This window comes from Neoarius graeffei, chromosome 14, assembly GCF_027579695.1.
Source record: "Neoarius graeffei isolate fNeoGra1 chromosome 14, fNeoGra1.pri, whole genome shotgun sequence".
Classification (NCBI taxonomy): domain Eukaryota; kingdom Metazoa; phylum Chordata; class Actinopteri; order Siluriformes; family Ariidae; genus Neoarius; species Neoarius graeffei.
In genome coordinates this window covers 50879395-50897884 of record NC_083582.1, presented here as the reverse complement: position 1 = coordinate 50897884, position 18490 = coordinate 50879395, and the positions used below count along the sequence as shown (strand labels likewise).

General features: G+C 42.8%; 1 protein-coding gene across 2 annotated transcripts in view; it reads left to right on the top strand.

Moving 5' to 3' along the window:
• The window catches only part of atrnl1b (attractin-like 1b), a 336438-nt gene that overhangs the window by 143258 nt on the left and 174690 nt on the right, over positions 1–18490 (top strand). For both annotated transcript variants that reach the window (XM_060939921.1, XM_060939920.1), the window contains exons 16-18: positions 7834–8021; positions 8389–8602; positions 13106–13288. In XM_060939921.1, coding sequence (XP_060795904.1) covers positions 7834–8021; positions 8389–8602; positions 13106–13288 — 585 coding nt within the window. The remainder of the gene's footprint in view (positions 1–7833; positions 8022–8388; positions 8603–13105; positions 13289–18490) is intronic.

Genomic DNA, 18490 nt, shown 5'->3' with positions numbered 1-18490 from the left:
GGATAATTTCAAAATTAGTCCGCGTCACCTCTGCAGAACTCTGACCCACAGGGGGGCGCAGCTCTGCTAGAAATCTCAGCTGTTTTCTCGAGATCATGAAATAATTGTTTTGTTTTTTCGAGATCACGGAATAATTGTTTTGTTTTCTCGAGATCTCGAATTAGTTGTGTTGTTTTCTCGAGATCCTGAATTAATTATGTCGTTATCTCGGGATAACAAGGTGAATAAAAAAAAGATTATATGAAGGGCCTCTCTCGGCTTCCGAACTTCATTGTCTTCCACACTTACTACTGGTTTAGCCATTTGCTAAAAACATTTTGGATTGGAAACGTCACTGCCCGATGCATCTGACTTCTACATTTATAGTACGTTTAACCTCTAATGAGACTGTGCATAGGCTCCTACAGTAGGTCCAGGCATGTAGATAGCAAATCATCGGATGACCTGTTCACCTATTCGAGTACGTTTTCATATTAAGGTGAATTGGTCAAATACCAAACACAAAATCTCAAGTAGCAGAGTTTTTGTTTGTTTCATTATAGATGTCATAATTATAATGATGATGTAGAATAAAAAAAAATGACAAGGATGCTAACAAACAATTTTGTCATTCTTGTAATACCACATTTACTTAAGTAGACGACCTTTCGATTTCATAAAACCGGTGAAATGTAGTTCCCTCTGAAATTTGGTCATTGTGATATTTGTTTAGGGCGGCACGGTGGTGTAGTGGTTAGCGCTGTCGCCTCACAGCAAGAAGGTCCGGGTTCGAGCCCCGTGGCCGGCGAGGGCCTTTCTGTGCGGAGTTTGCATGTTCTCCCCGTGTCCGCGTGAGTTTCCTCCGGGTGCTCCGGTTTCCCCCACAGTCCAAAGACATGCAGGTTAGGTTAACTGGTGACTCTAAATTGACCGTAGGTGTGAATGTGAGTGTGAATGGTTGTCTGTGTCTGTGTGTCAGCCCTGTGATGACCTGGCGACTTGTCCAGGGTGTACCCCGCCTTTCGCCCATAGTCAGCTGGGATAGGCTCCAGCTTGCCTGCGACCCTGTAGAACAGGATAAAGCGGCTAGAGATAATGAGATGAGATGAGATGAATATCTAAAAAAAAAAACCCAGGCCATTCTGTGGCTGGGAAGTTATTTAATTTGCGGGGATTCCTTAGCAAATAATGCGCATGAAATCACTCGCTTTGTGCAGTCAAGCAGACAGAGGAAGTCCGATGTGCGCATGCGCAGGTTTACCTTTCGGCATCGTCTTCTCTTGGATTTTACAGCAGCTGGAATCCAGTGCTGCATTACTGCCATCTACAGGTTTACTTTGACCGTGCACTGACAGTTACATCGTTCTGTCGTTAAACGAACAGCTGATCACACCGAGGTGCTCACTGACCGCCGATATTTATTAGTTTGGTTCTGCGTTTCCTTTCCTTTGCAACATAACGTCTTTTCTTCTCACTTTCCGTTACTGTAGTCGGTCTTTCACGTTTCATTCGCGTCCTCCTGTTTCCAATTTGTATCCCACAATGCCTTGCACGAACGGTGAAAGCCCACCATGTGATGCATGACGTAGTATCTTGAATTGCGTCATGGTGAAGCAAGAAATAATAGCGGAGAATTTAGGGCCACGTCGCCCTAAATTCATTAATTGTTCTATTAAAAAAAAATAATTAAATTGGAAGTCTGTGATTCGAATTCAGTAGCTTTCGGATCACTAAACAAAAATAATTGGGTGTCGGGGAAAATTATTTTTATGACCTACACTTGAAAAATCTGAAAGGCAGTCTAGCTTTTTTTATGACTCAGACTTTATTGAGTTTTAATTTTTACAACACCAAACTAAGGGCCTGTTTACACGAGGACGCTGTCGGGTAAAAACGACTAAATATTTTATCGGAAGTGCCTTTCGTCTACACGGGGACGGCGTTTCCGAGGCTGAAAAACGGAAAAAATTGAAAACGCCTTCCAGAGTGGATAAGTTAAAAACAGCCCCCGTTGCATATCCGTCTAAACTACCCAATACGCGAAACTCTGCTCGGATCTGCTCACGTCGGGTACGCGTTTACGTCATACATATGTCGTATACTGTACATGCCAGCCCGGGAAGTAAGAAAGTAAGTAAAAAAGTAAGAGCATGTCTGATTACATCGATCCAACGGACCTTCAAGCTGCTCTGGCAGCTTTAATAAACGTCCAGGAGTCCTTCGAACATCTATACCGAATCTGCACATATACCGTTAATGAACAGAGGCGGGTATAGCATGCTCTTACTTTTTTACTTACTTTCTTACTTACCATAGCCAGAGTAGTCAAAGTTTTCGCGGCGCAGATGTGCAGATCAGACAAGACGGAAGACGTTGCGCACGCGTGCAGACATAGCGGAGGTCTTTCACAGCACCACCTAGCCGCCTGGCATGCACATCCAATTGAATTCCACACATTTATGCGTCACCGTATAGACGCAGATTTCCTCCTTGAAAACGGCCGTGTAGACGTGGAAAAAAGTGAGAACGAAAACGGACTTTTGCGTTTTTGTTTCAGACCGTCCCCGTGTAAAGTGGGCCTAAGAACATACATTGGAGGAGTATGACAACCACTCCAAAAAAGGCATGATAACAAAATATCACATAAGGATAATAAAATACAATAAAATAAAATAATAAAAATATATATTAACAAGAAAAAAATAATTATATATAATAAACAGTCCATGACAAGAAAATGTAGTCCATGCACGACGTGTTAAGCCATCTTTCCAGGAAACTACCACAACATTGCTGCGTGTCCATTCATTGTCCCATGTGATGTTCAGTGTCCACAGGTAGTCTTCCAGTAAACAGATCCCTGTATTGCACCCAGTCCACCTCCATCCTCATTTCCGTGACAGTCCCCCAAGAACAGGCTACAGTGATCAGAGTGCACACACATACCTTTTAGCTACCATGCAAAGAATATAATCTTAAGAACATTCCCCATTTCTCATTATATTTATCAATAGAAAGGCAGTCTACCTTTAAGGTTCATTTATTGAAAGCTTTTAAGTCAAGTCTGAGTTTATATCTGGACCTGTACACCATTAGCTATTTGTAATTTTTGCCATTAAACAAAGACTAGTCTTATTACTTTAAGTAAGCAAACGTACATAAAGGCTTGATTGTGCTAATTAAGTCACTTTTGATTTTAGCTCTGGTCTTTCAAGGTTTTAATCTTAAAATGGCCACATACTTTGGTGACAGCATCCTGCTTCCTTCCTGTGGCAGGGAACACTACTGTAGCAAACAGAACATTTCACTATTCCAAACATGGATATGCACTAAAAAGGGTGTGGATGTATTTTATTTTATTTTTTGAAATGTTTTATTGATTTGGCAAATTCTCCACTATGCAAAAGCACAGCAATCAGAGATGTGCCATCGCTGTCTGAACGAGTCATCCATAACCAGCATGGAAGAGCAAAAACGACAAGAAATATTCAGCATCATCAATCATTCAACCGAATGCTTGTTTATACTATTTGTGGCCAAAGGTATTTGGTGGGCAAAACATTTTGCGTTCTTGCACTTAAACTAAGAGCTTTCTTTCTTCTATTTAATATTGTTTGTTGCGATTCCTCTCAAAGCTTTCATGATGGTGAAAGCCTAGCGACTGCATCACTTGTCACATAGACACCTGTTCACATTTTTCTGGCCTATTCATCAAACCTCTTAGTAAACTACTGTGCATCTCGAACTCAACAAGAAGACACTTATGAACCAGGCCAGTGTAACTGGTGTGATTTTCTGTTCTGAGCTACCATTATTATCATATATACATATACTACTTCTTCTACTGCTCCTACTTCTGTTACTAATGCTGTGTTCACACTTATACCGGTACGAAAGTGGTATAACTGTATCGATACTGTGGGTGCAATCAGTTAATTATTGAAATTAAGTGATCAATCTCATTAAATCAGTCTCATTAAATTTGAAGGTTAATAATTAAAATGAATCAATCCCATTGAATCGTTTACTTTGACTCATTTGAATTGAATCATACCATAGAATCAGTCTCATTTGAAGTGAATCATTCAGTGAATCATACCATTAATCCTGGATACATTACCAAACAGCTAGATTATGGTATATTTCCAAATTATTATTGATCACTTACTATATTACATAAATCTTCTGCACCTTTTTGAATTCTTTGAGAGATTGGGGACTTTGAAAATATTGGAACACCAACAAGATGAATACACACTGCTTTGATAATAAATGAATTTATTATAACAAAGATAAAAAAAAATGAATAATGTCAGCAGATATATTCAAATATGATGGTCATATGTGTGTGTAAGAGCGTGTGTGTGTGTGTGTGTGTGTGTGTTTTTATGTGTGTGTGGGTGTGAGAGAGAGAGAGAGACCTTGGGTGTTGCTCTTGAGAGGGTTGGCTCTTGTGGCTAACTCCACGTGTTTGTGGGGGAGGAGTTAAGGCCCAAGGACCACCTTGTGGAGTTAAACAAAGAAAGGTGTGTTAGGTCTAGCTTGTTGCTATGTGCTTGTTAAAGGCCCTATGGCCTAGCTAAGCAGGTGGTAGGCCTAGATTAGCTTTGGGGCTAAGCTAAGACAAAGGAATTAGCTGTGTGGCTAACTAGGGTATGTTTGTGAGTGTGTGTTGGTTAGGCCTGGTGAGGCCTACTGAGGCTAATGAAACAAAGGGCTAGCCGGTAGCTAACCCACTAGCTCATAATACTGAAACCACCAACATCTTGATGAGATCAAGATGTATAATAATGAAATGAAAATGTTAGTAAGAATAAGAGAAAAAGGAGCATGCACAGCCTATTAAAACAAATGAGATTAAACAAACAGAACAATTCAATTCGACACGCTTCGTGTCTAATAGTGTAATGAATAAACCTGGGTTTAAATTCACACTTTCAATAACGCAACTTCCTAAAACTAGCTTAATTATTATGCCCAAATATATTTTACTCAATATCTTGCCTCTAGCAAAGTTCTGAGAAGATGTTCGCCGTTGCAGAGCTTCGCTGTTCATGAAGCACGTGAGTCGATTCCGTGAGTCGATTCCGTGGACAGAGAACTTCTCTTGATCCGACGCGTCGTTCGTGATGAAAGGAAAGTCTCTGATTAATGTGCACAGAACTTCAATCAGGAGGAATTCTGGTCGCTCCTAATTACAAATTAAAACTGCGTTTGAGCTGCAGTCGTGACGCCACTTCTAATACGAATAAACCGGTTGTAACTCAGGTTGAGTTTAAAGCTCGTGCGACTCTAGAGTTTACCTTGGCCAAGGGTAAGAAATCGCGCTGAATGATGGATCTTGCAAGAAAGAGGTGTTTTCGGGTTTGAGAGCATCTCTTTATGCGTCTAGATTCCTTGGAATCCGGACGCGAGAGACAAAGAGCGGAGCTTCCGCCTGGACTTATGCGCGCATGGCGGACTGACGTAGATGATCCCGCCCACGCGTGACGTAGGTCACGCAGAAGAGGACTGGGAGTTGTAGTTCTTAGAGACAGAATGGCGGCATGATACCTACAATACAAAGTATACCAGTACAGTTTAGTGCATCTGTCCACACTAGCGAGAAATGTTTGCGGTTTTCTTTCACGGTAGTTGAAATGCGCGTGCGCGAAATGTTTCCGTGGTTACCGAGTAACTTCCTTCCGAGAATATGGCGGATGAAACAACGTGTGTGTGCTTTTTGTTGTCAATGTACAGTCTGTATTTCTGGTGGTCATTTATTCAGTCGAATCGTATAAAGCGCGCGAGGCAGTTGAGAAAGAAACATAGAAAACGAATCTCCCTTTCTCCCCCCTCACTTTCTCCCTCTTCCCTTCTCTTCCCCTCCCTTTCTCTCCCTTTTCCCCTCTTCCTCCTTTCTTCCTCCCTCTTTCCCCCTCCCTTTCTTTGCTCCATGTAGCTCCACGGTCGTTTTGAGCCATTTTGATGTTTTATTTACAGCTGGAAAGCACGGGCGTATTGTATTGTATGAATAACCCGGAAAACGTAGGAATGGTTCATTGCGCTTGCGCATTATATTTGTATCGATACAGAGCCGCTTCATCTGTCCACACTACAGCGAAGCGCTACAGTACCGATACGAAACCCATACATTTGTGGGTTTTGTACCGATACAGTTATACCGCTACAGTACCGGTATAGTTGCTAGTGTGGACAGGTGTTGCGGTACGAAAGTAGTTTCGTATCAGTACAAAATCCCTAGTGTGGACAGGGTATAATACTACTGCTGTTACTGCTGCTAATTCTATTGCTACTGAAGCTACTACAGCTGCTGTTACTGCTACTACTACTACTACTATGCTCATGAGCATGCCTCAAACACTCATGCACAATCACATTTTCTCTCTTCTCTTGTGATCATGGGTCAAGAGCATTTGATAAGAGATCTTTTGATAAAAACTGGGTCTCTGCTGCCTAGCAGCTAACAGTGGTGAGCTTTGTGTTTAGAGCTGCTTGTGTTTGCACTCTGATTCTCTGATACCCTCAGTGATGCATTTAGAGTGCTGCTTGGAAGCATCACTTCAGGGAATCTTGAAAAGTAGCAGTTATTTATTTTCAACATGTTGATATTCTCTTAGCAGATTGTAAAATTATGCAATGTGTCAGATCACGGAATCCAGGGACACATGTCAGCCCGGGGGCATTTTGAGTTATTGACAGATCCAGAAAGTACAGTTTCTAAGCTTTCCAATGATGCCTTCCATGTGGAGATCTGACAGTATTTGAAGAATGTGTGGCCTTTTGAAAGTGCATACCTCTTAAAACAGGAAAGGGAGAAAATCGCCCTCAAAGTTTTCCATCTCAGTTACTCTGGGTGTAGGGCGGGCACATAATGCTGCTCATTTGCATGACATTAAGGAAAGCCCTACCCCCTACTAGCTAGCACGATGCTACTTTCATGTAAACAAAGATCACCACGGCAATTTTCCTTCCATGCAAAGTATGCCCAAAACAGTTACGAAGTACAAAAATAAGTCCTAAAGTATACTTTAACGTTTTGTGGTTGAAAAATTACTCACACCGTAAGAAAGAACGATAGCACGATGATAACACAACTAACACAACGCTAGTTTCATGTAACCAAACCACAACACTCTCCGTTACATGCAAAAATAACCACACAACCTTGGATTAATAAACTTACCGCATCAGAAAGAGAAACGTCGCCTTGCACACATCAGTGCCTCCGATGGAATATGTAGTCCTAGAACACTTCCTTTTGGTTGTTTTTTTTTGCTAGAAACGGTCATCTCCGATGTAAATACCGTGCGTCTGTTTGCTTCGAGGTGTTTTAGCTTCTCTGCGCTCTGTTTAGCTTGCTCCATATTCATTCCATAGTGAAATTACATGCCTGTATTGCAGCTTAAGTAGCCACGAGCTCAGCTTGTATCATACAGCTGATTGGCGAAAAAAAAAAAAGACTTAAATCGTCATGTGAATGGCCCATATGGTAATTTACCCACACCCTCCAGCAGGCTACAGTCCTGACAAAAACGAGACAATTTGCAACAAAAAATGTATGCTTTTCCAACAAAACTATCTATTATCTGAAATACTGATTGCATTCTTCAAGATCTCAACTTGTACATTATGGGAAAAAAAAAGAAAATCACAAATTTCAAAAAAAAAAAGCTTCTTTTGCGATTTTCTCGGATTCGTTTTGGCCGACATGTGTCCCTGGATTCCGTGAGGTGACACAGAATGGTAATGTACTGCACTGTTCGTTTTATTGATAGTAGTTGAAATAAGCTCTTTTGCTGAAGTTGGTCTAATCCTGTCCCCACTTGTCTCTCTCTTTGTGGTTGTTTGCAGCCAAGTTGTGTGGAGAAGGATGGAGTCAAGTGGGCGAGTCATGCCTGCGCATTAACTCGAGCCGAGAGAGCTACGACAACGCCCGGCACTACTGCAAGAACCTGGGTGGGATCATTGCCTCTCTTTCTACTGCCAAGCAGGTTGACTTTGTTCTTGGGGAACTGCAGAAGTACCAGCAACAGGAGAAGGTGTGTGTGTGTGTGTGTGTGTGTGTGTGTGTGTGTGTGTACAGCTCAGAGCAGCAGAGGCTTCAAAGCCACTGACTTTGCATTATACACTAAGACATTATTCCACTTATTAGGTCTGAACTGTGGCAATAGAAATTCAATATTATAAACAAATCATGTTCAGTGGAAGCTGCTACTGCGTGTCAGAAGAGTCAAGATGACTGAAAACCAGTGTGTGTGTGTGTGTGTGTGTGTGTGTGTGTGTGTGTGTGTTCACCCATAAGAAAGAGAGGAATGTAAATGAACGTAGATTTGTTGCATGCCCTCTTTCTGCATCATGTGAAGTCATGCACCATCCTTAAACCTTAATGTCTTTTAATCTCTTCAGAAGCTGTTCCCCTGGGTAGGCCTAAGGAAGATTAATGTGTCCTACTGGGGCTGGGAGGACAACTCTCCCTTCACTAACACGTCTCTGCAGTGGCTCCCTGGAGAGCCCAATGACTCAGGCTTCTGTGCCTACCTGGAGAGAGCGCAGGTCTCGGGGCTCAGGGCAAATCCCTGCAACGCCAACACAGACGGCCTCATCTGTGAGAAAGCAGTCGGTGAGGCTCTGGTCAACATATTCATGTTTTCTGCTCCATTTAGGCTCCTCTGTGCGCTTCTGTGAAGGAGGAAGAGTAGGGGTTTTTTTTAATTAATTAATTAATTAAAAAAATATTGCTAAGTAAAAGGGGCGGCACGGTGGTGTAGTGGTTAGCGCTGTCGCCTCACAGCAAGAAGGTCCTGGGTTCGAGCCCTGTGGCCGGCGAGGGCCTTTCTGTGTGGAGTTTGCATGTTCTCCCCGTGTCCGCGTGGGTTTCCTCTGGGTGCTCCGGTTTCCCCCACAGTCCAAAGACATGCAGGTTAGGTTAACTGGTGACTCTAAATTGACCGTAGGTGTGAATGTGAGTGTGAATGGTTGTCTGTGTCTATGTGTCAGCCCTGCGATGACCTGGCGACTTGTCCAGGGTGTACCCCGCCTTTCGCCCGTAGTCAGCTGGGATAGGCTCCAGCTTGCCTGCGACCCTGTAGAACAGGATAAAGCGGCTACAGATAATGAGATGAGATGAGGATTCCCGAGCAAATAATGTGCATGAAATCGCTCGCTTCGCGCAGTCAACCAGACAGGGGAACGTCTGCATGCGCAGGTTTACCACCTTCTTCTTCTGGGTTTTACGGCAGCTGGCATCCACAGTGTTGCATTACTGCCATCTACAGGTTTACCTTGACCGTGCACTGACAGTTACATCATTCTGTTGCTAAACGAACAGCTGATCACACCGAGGTGCTCGCTGATCGCCGATATTTATTAGTTTGGTCCTGCGTTTCCTTTCCTTCGCAGCATAACGTCTTTTCTTCTCGCTTTCCGTTACTGTAGTCGGTCTTTCACGTTTCATTCTCACACTCGCGTCCTCCATTTTTCTTTCCTGTTTCAAATTTGTATCCCACAATGCCTTGCGCAAACAGGGAAAGCCCACCACGTGATGCATGACGTAGGATCTTGGATTGGGTCATGGTGAAGCAGGAAAAAATAGCAGAGAATTTAGGGTCACATGGCTCTAAATTCATTAACTGTTCTATTAAAAAAAACTAATAAAATTGGAAGTCTGTGATTTGAATTGAGTAGCTTTCAGTCCACTAAACAAAAATAATTGGGTGTCGGGGAAAATTCTTTTTATGACCTACACTTGAAAAATCTGAAAGGCAGTCTAGCTTTAAACAAATCGAAAGCTCTATCGCAAACCAAAAATCTACAGACAAATATTTAATATATCATGTACTATTTTTAATTGTGTAATGTAAGTTTGTCAAAATCCAGGTTTCCTACATGTTTGTTGCTTGCTATATGAAAAGCGGTCTGATTTAATATGCTTAATTTTAATATTTATGGAAAAAAGCCATTATTATTTTTCAAATTAAATAAGCTGTAGTCTACACAGATTCCAGGTCAGCACTGTTATCTGTGGTTGGTGAGCAGATAAACTGATTAGCCATGATATTAAAGCCACTGACAGGTGAAGGGAATAACATCTTGATTATTTTGTTACAATGGCACCTGTCATGGGATGGAATCTATTAGGCAGCAAGAGAACAGTCAGTTCTCAGAGTTGATGTGTTGGAAGCAGGAAGAGGATCTGGATCTGAGTGACTTTGACAAGGGCCAAATTGTGATGGCTAGACAACTGGGTCAGAGCATCTTCAAAAACAGCAGGTCTTGTGGTCTGTTCCTGGTGTGCAGTGGTTAATACCTACCAAAAGTGGTCCAAGGAGGCACAACTGGTGAACCAGTGACAGGGTCATGGCACCCAAGACTCACTGATGTACGTGGGGAGTGAAGGCCAGCCCGTCTGGTCTGATCCCACAGACGAGTTACTATGGCACAGATTGCTGTAAAGGTTAATGCTGGCTATGATAGAAAGGTGTCAGAACACGCAGTGCATCACAGCTTTGCATTGCAGCATATGGGGATACCCAGACCAGTCCGAGTGCCCATGCCGACCCCTGTCCAGCACTGAAAATGGACATGTGAGCATGGAAGAAGGTGGCCTAATCCGAAGAATCACATTTTCTTTTATATCCTGTGGATGGCTAAGTGTGTGTGCGTTACTTACCTGAGGAAGAGATGGAACTAGGATGCACAAAGGCAAGCTGGCGGAGGCAGTGTGATGCTTGGAGCAGTGTTCAGCTGGGAAACCTTGGGTCCTGGCATTCATAAGGATGATACTTTGATACACATCACCTACCTAAATATTGTTGCAGACCAAGTTACACCCCTTAATACCGGTAGCATCAGTATTCCCTAATGGCAGTGGCCTCTTTTAGCAGGATAATGCACCCTGCCACACTGCAAAAAATTGTTCAAGAATGGTTTGAGAAACATGACAGTGTTGACTTTTCCTCCAAGTTCCCCAAATCTCAATCCAATCGAGCATCTGTGGGATGTGCTGGGCAAACAATTCTGATCCATAGCGGCCCCACAAATGAACCTGCTGCCAACATCTGGGTGCCCAAATACCACCGCGCACCTTCAGAGGTTTTGTGGAGTCCATGCCTTGATGGGTCAGAGCTGTTTTGGTGGGACAAGGGGGGGCTTACACAATATTAGGCAGGTGGTTTTAATGTTATCACTGATGGGTGTATAGTGAACCTATTTGAGGTTTGGCCTGTGTGATATGGGGTGACCACAGACATGCAGAATAAAAGAATATCATCAATGTTTTGTATTGTATATCCAATCCAAAGCCATAAACTGGTGTTATTGGTCATGTAGAAGTGTGGAGTGTTATTGCAGATTTGAGTCTTACAACCCCAATTCCAAAAAAGTTGGGACAAAGTACAAATTGTAAATAAAAACGGAATGCAATAATTTACAAATCTCAAAAACTGATATTGTATTCACAATAGAACATAGACAACATATCAAATGTCGAAAGTGAGACATTTTGAAATTTCATGCCAAATATTGGCTCATTTGAAATTTCATGACAGCAACACATCTCAAAAAAGTTGGGACAGGGGCAATAAGAGGCTGGAAAAGTTAAAGGTACAAAAAAGGAACAGCTGGAGGACCAAATTGCAACTCATTGGGTCAATTAGCAATAGGTCATTAACATGACTGGGTATAAAAAGAGCATCTTGGAGTGGCAGCGGCTCTCAGAAGTAAAGATGGGAAGAGGATCACCAATCCCCCTAATTCTGCACCGACAAATAGTGGAGCAATATCAGAAAGGAGTTCGACAGTGTAAAATTGCAAAGAGTTTGAACATATCATCATCTACAGTGCATCATATCATCAAAAGATTCAGAGAATCTGGAAGAATCTCTGTGCGTAAGGGTCAAGGCCGGAAAACCATACTGGGTGCCCGTGATCTTTGGGCCCTTAGACGGCACTGCATCACATACAGGCATGCTTCTGTATTGGAAATCACAAAATGGGCTCAGGAATATTTCCAGAGAACATTATCTGTGAACACAATTCACCGTGCCATCCGCTGTTGCCAGCTAAAACTCTATAGTTCAAAGAAGAAGCCGTATCTAAACATGACCCAGAAGCGCAGACGTCTTCTCTGGGCCAAGGCTCATTTAAAATGGACTGTGGCAAAGTGGAAAACTGTTCTGTGGTCAGACGAATCAAAATTTGAAGTTCTTTATGGAAATCAGGGACGCCGTGTCATTCGGACTAAAGAGGAGAAGGACGACCCAAGTTGTTATCAGCGCTCAGTTCAGAAGCCTGCATCTCTGATGGTATGGGGTTGCATTAGTGTGTGTGGCATGGGCAGCTTACACATCTGGAAAGACACCATCAATGCTGACAGGTATATCCAGGTTCTAGAGCAACATATGCTCCCATCCAGACGACGTCTCTTTCAGGGAAGACCTTGCATTTTCCAACATGACGATGCCAAACCACAGACTGCATCAATTACAGCATCATGGCTGCGTAGAAGAAGGGTCCGGGTACTGAACTGGCCAGCCTGCAGTCCAGATCTTTCACCCATAGAAAACATTTGGCGCATCATAAAACGGAAGATACGACAAAAAAGACCTAAGACAGTTGAGCAACTAGAATCCTACATTAGACAAGAATGGGTTAACATTCCTATCCCTAAACTTGAGCAACTTGTCTCCTCAGTCCCCAGACGTTTACAGACTGTTGTAAAGAGAAAAGGGGATGTCTCACAGTGGGAAACATGGCCTTGTCCCAACTTTTTTGAGATGTGTTGTTGTCATGAAATTTAAAATCACCTAATTTTTCTCTTTAAATGATACATTTTCTCAGTTTAAACATTTGATATGTCATCTATGTTCTATTCTGAATAAAATATGGAATTTTGAAACTTCCACATCATTGCATTCCGTTTTTATTTACAATTTGTACTTTGTCCCAACTTTTTTGGAATCGGGGTTGTAAAATGAGTCCAAAACATTTCTGATAAAGATTATGGTTATTCCTTTGCTTAAGAGAGCACGTTTGACAGTGTTTAGAACCTACTCCAGCTGTCCTCTTTGCTTCTCGACGGCTTCATAAGCTGAGATACGGGTCTTGTTTTGTTTCGTTTCCACAGAGAGTCGGAATGCGCGTCCGTGTAAGACACCCTGCTCGCTGCATGTGACCTGTGAGAACTGCACCAGCCAGGCCACAGAGTGCATGTGGTGTGGCAGCACCAAGCGCTGCGTGGACTCCAACGCCTACGTCATCTCTTTCCCCTACGGCCAGTGTCTGGAATGGCAAACTGGAGACTGTGTGGGTAAGTCTCCCCCTCCTGCCTGATTCATATCGCAGAGAAAGGGTGGGTAATATAGTTTGATGTTGGAATATGTATGATTGGGTTATTATGATTGAATAAGGTAGATATCAGTGTGTTGTACAGTAAAGAAATAAGGAGATTGTGAGTTCGTATGAGAACATGGGAGTTGGCAGTCTGCGGCTGCGGTTTGTTTCGAGTGTTTGATGTCTGAATTGAGAGCTGGTGTAAATGTTTTAGAGATGAAGCTGTGATGATTTTAGTGTTGAATGAGCACATCACCGGATTTGCATAGGAGAGACATCACAACTGGGAGTGAAGCTGCAACAGGAATCACTGTTGGATTCCAGGTTTCAGCAGTCCTGAGTGTGATCCTCATCCTGTTTTCCATTGTGGCGACGAAGTATCACTACTCATCATGAGATACAGTACCAGTCAAAAGTTTGGAAACACCTTCAAATTCGATGTTTTTTCTTTAATTTAATTAACTAAAAGACACTTTGTGTCTTAAAGTAATGACTGACTGTTATTTCTCTTTACTTAGTTGAGTGATTCTTGACATAATACGGATTACTACAGTTGTCGAACAGGGCTATTTACTGTATTTTTATTATTTACTCTTGACTGGTTGATGGTGTTAAATGCATTAAGAACGCAAGAAATTCCATTTTTGACAAGACACACCTGTTAATTGAGAAGCGTTCCAGGTGACTACCTCATGAAGCTCATCTCATCTCATCTCATTATCTGTAGCCGCTTTATCCTGTCCTACAGGGTCGCAGGCAAGCTGGAGCCTATCCCAGCTGACTACGGGCGAAAGGCGGGGTACACCCTGGACAAGTCGCCAGGTCATCACAGGGCTGACACAGATGGGGTGTTCACACGGCACATACTTGCATCGATGCTGCACCGATGTATTTTGTTGCGATATATCTTACACCGGTGTAAATTTTGTGGAGCGTTCACACGTCACAAACCTGCTTACTAGAGAGAAGCGTGTTAGCACCGGTGCAGCCCCGCTTGCGTTCACACGGCAGTTTTTGCGACCGTGCTATATGATAGTAATAATGCGGAAATGAAATATGCGCATGCGTGAAAATATACTTCCTTTTCCCGGTTGTCATGGCATCACCAAGCGCCGGGAAAACAACGTGGATGAAGACACCAGTGTTGCCAGATACTGCTGACGTTTTCCAGCCCAAAATATGTTCAAATCCGCCAAAATGCACTTAAAACCGCCCAATCTGGCAACACTGGAAGACACGCAGTTCTGTTGTTGATATTTGCCATTTTGGAAGCGCAAAATACCAGGATGCAGATTATGCAATGCCCGTATGTAATCAACTCTCCTCACGCGTAGCGAGTCTACCCCTGTAGCGTTCAGACGTCCCATTTTATATCGGTGCTGCCCCACAAACTAGCATTTACTCCGGAGTAAATTTCTTAAACCGCCTCCCGAGCAGGGTTAGATTTGCACCGGTTTAAGCAGCTTTCAGGGGCTACACCGGTATAACTTTGTACCGTGTGAACGCTCTACTGGGGCAGCCCCGGTGCTACACCGGAGTAAAAGTTGCCGTGTGAACACCCCTAGAGACACAACCATTCACACCTACGGTCAATTTAGAGTCACCAGTTAACCTAACCTGCATGTCTTTGGACTCTGGGGGAAACCGGAGCACCCGGAGGAAACCCATGCGGACACGGGGAGAACATGCAAACTCCACACAGAAAGGCCCTCGCCGGCCACGGGGCTCGAACCCGGACCTTCTTGCTGTGAGGCGACAGCGCTAACCACTACACCACCGTGCCGCCCCCTCATGAAGCTGGTTCAGATAATGCTAGTAGTGTGCAAAGCTGTTATCAAGGTAAATAGTGACAACTTTGAAGAATCTAAAAGATGAAATATGTTGTTTTTTTTACTTTTTTTTGTTTACCATATCATTCCATATGTTCCATAATGTTATTTCATAGTTTTGATGAGTTCAGTATTGTTCTACAATGTAGGAAAAAAAAAATAAAATAAAAACATCGAATTTGAAGGTGTTTCCAGACTTTTGGCTGGTACTGTATATTAGAGTTCAGGAAGTAACCGGAGTCTGCGTCACAGTAGCAGTGGATGTAGCAGACAGTAAAGCGTAGCACACAGCTTCAGACGCTGTAGGTGGAGAAGCACAAGGCTCTGGAATACACCCAGGTAGTGGGGGTGGGGGGTTGGAGACACGTGCGTTCACTGAAGTCCTTTGTTGGTTCAGAACTGCAGCTCTTTTTATGGATCTGTAACCAATAATATAGTTTCTTAATAGGGTTCACGTAGTAAAGAAAAACACCAGGGTGCTGTCTGTGTCTGACCAAAGCTTCTCTTTTATCTCATTCAGAGAACTACTTGGTGAATTTTCTGATTAAAGGGAAACAGAGGGCAATATATAGAGTAAATATAACAATAAAACACACATTAACGAACCTTATTCAAGACTTACAAACGTTTTTTGTTCTAAGGTTGGAAAGTTATAGTGTTTTGAAAGTAGCTCGAGCAAACTATTTCCGCAGTTTGAACAGCCTGCCATGATATTAATTTTATCCAATCAGAATGCACGTTCATTTTCTCTGCGTAACACTCATGACGTATGTATGTGCCCAGTTGTGTTGGCTCATTGAGGTTGGGACAAGCACGTGTGAATCGGAAAGTAGGATGAATTGTAAGTGATCGGCTACACAAACTGGTTCAAACTGGTACCCTTCTAAGCCATAGCCTGCTTGCAGTGTGTCTTGCGGGATCTCTTCGTATGATTCGACAGAGCTGTCGCTTTCACTTGATGCGCCCGACGCCATGATTACACGCTTCTCTCCTAGTGCAGTGGGTAGCGCTGACGTCACGGTCTTTTAAAAATGGCGACTCTTGTGCCGTTTAGCGTACCGACTATTATATTTACAATTACCAAGATATTTCATTGTTTTCTAGTATATAAATTTGATAGAATACTTAAGAATACGTTACTTTGTCACATCAGCAACTGTATATGTTATATTTGGTACCCCTTTAAACATCTGAATTTCCCTCCTGGCAATCTAGGGCATAGAAATCTAAAAACGTGCAAGCTTCAGCAGTACTACTGTTTGTGTCTTTTCTTAAAAAGGAGGCTTTGGAAGGATGACATGCATATCCAGGTCTAGTTATTGTGGTGGTGGTGGTAGTAGTATTATTAGGCAGCACGGTGGTGTAGTGGTTAGTACTGTCACCTCACAGCAAGAAGGTCCTGGGTTTGAGCCCAGCGGCCGGCGAGGGTCTTTCTGTGCGGAGTTTGCATGTTCTCTCCGGGTGCTCCGGTTTCCCCCACAGTCCAAAGACATGCAGGTTAGGTTAACTGGTGACTCTAAATTGACCGTAGGTGTGAATGTGAGTGTGAATGGTTGTCTGTGTCTATGTGTCAGCCCTGTGATGACCTGGCGACTTGTCCAGGGTGTACCCCGCCTTTCGCCCATAGTCAGCTGGGATAGGCTCCAGCTTGCCTGCGACCCTGTAGAAGGATAAAGCGGCTACAGATAATGAGATGAGATATCGAACTACATTAATGCTAGGATCTTCAGTTAGAATGTTGGACAAAAAGATGATCCATTTTCTTTTTGACTCTGGAAGATAATTCTAGGTATTAAGATTTTGGAAGATATTGAAAATTTTCTGCTGTCAAGAAAAGCTCCAGTGGAACTGTCACTGTCTTATTTCTTATTGCCAGAGGGAGAGAATTTCATTGCAAACAAAATGACGTGTGTGTGTGTGTGTGTGTATGCACCAGCTTTTTTCTCCCTGAATCGAACTGCTCACTCTGATGGAAAAAGAATTAAAATCTCTCAACCAGAAGTGGGTGGTGAGAGTCTGTAAGTCTTGGACTACGGGAAATATTTTTGTCACCAAAATGTATCTCTCCATCTTGCAAAATGACAGTTGCTTACTACAGCTCATCTCACAGTACACCCGTGTCACTGCCCTTAAAAAAAAAAAATCTTTCAAGGAAAAATAGCACTTTGTCTGTGCCGAGGCTTGCCCTGATGCAGGAGATAGACATCTCTGCAGTGTGTGTCTGATAAACAGTCATACACACTATTCATCGTCCTCCTGAATTTCAATTTCATTACTAAAATTACAATCACAATTATTGACTTTTGGCTTGATATTTTATAAACAAGAGCAAAATATCCTTTAGACTGTATAAGCTGCAAGATATTTATCTCTACGTACTGTATCATGATCATTTGTGATTTTAGAAACCGTTATGTAAGGTGTGCGTGTGGCGTTGACAGCTGTTCGTGGTGGATGTAAGCATTAAAGACCATGAGAAGTGAAAACAAACCATTTACCAATGAACAGTAAGGACATACACAAAACCCTCTTGTCCACCTGAAGGACAAAGAACAAAAACAAAGCCACACGTCCATTCAAGCTTCAGCTCTGTGCGGATAAGCGGTCTTGCTTTAGCTCTTATTCATTTCCAGATGGTTTGGTCCCCACTTGCCCCCCCTCTTTCTTCGTGTCTCTGCATATCTCTCACCTGCCCTATGAAGGAGCTATGATCAGGGTTTTAGATGAGGGATTAACCGGAGGGACTCATGGTAAGGGTGCAGTTGTTGTTTGGCTGCTGCACTACATGATAAGAAACAGTGATTTTCTATTAATGTGAGTGGTGTGTGTCTGTGCATGTGTCTGATGAATCAGCCATGTGATATGCAAATAATTGATTCTAGAAATGTTCTCATCTCTAGTCATTAGACATAATTACAGTGGTGTGAAAAAGTGTTTGCCCCCTTCCTGATTTCTTATCATGTTTGTCACACTTAAATGTTTCAGATCATCAAACAAATTTAAATATTAGACAAAGATAATACAAGTAAACACAAAATGCAGTTTTTAAATGAAGGTTTTTATTATTGGGGGGGGGGGGGGGGGGGATCCAAACCTACATGACCCTGTGTGAAAAAGCGATTGCCCCCTAAACCTAATAACTGGTTGGGCCACCCTTCACAGCAATAACTGCAATCAAGCGTTTGTGATAACTGGCAGTGAGTCTTTTACAGCGCTGTGGAGGAATTTTGGCCCAGTCATCTTTGCAGAATTGCTGTAATTCAGCCATATTGGAGGGTTTTCGAGCATGAATCGCCTTTTTAAGGTCATGCCACAGCATCTCAATCGGATTCAGGTCAGGACTTTGATTA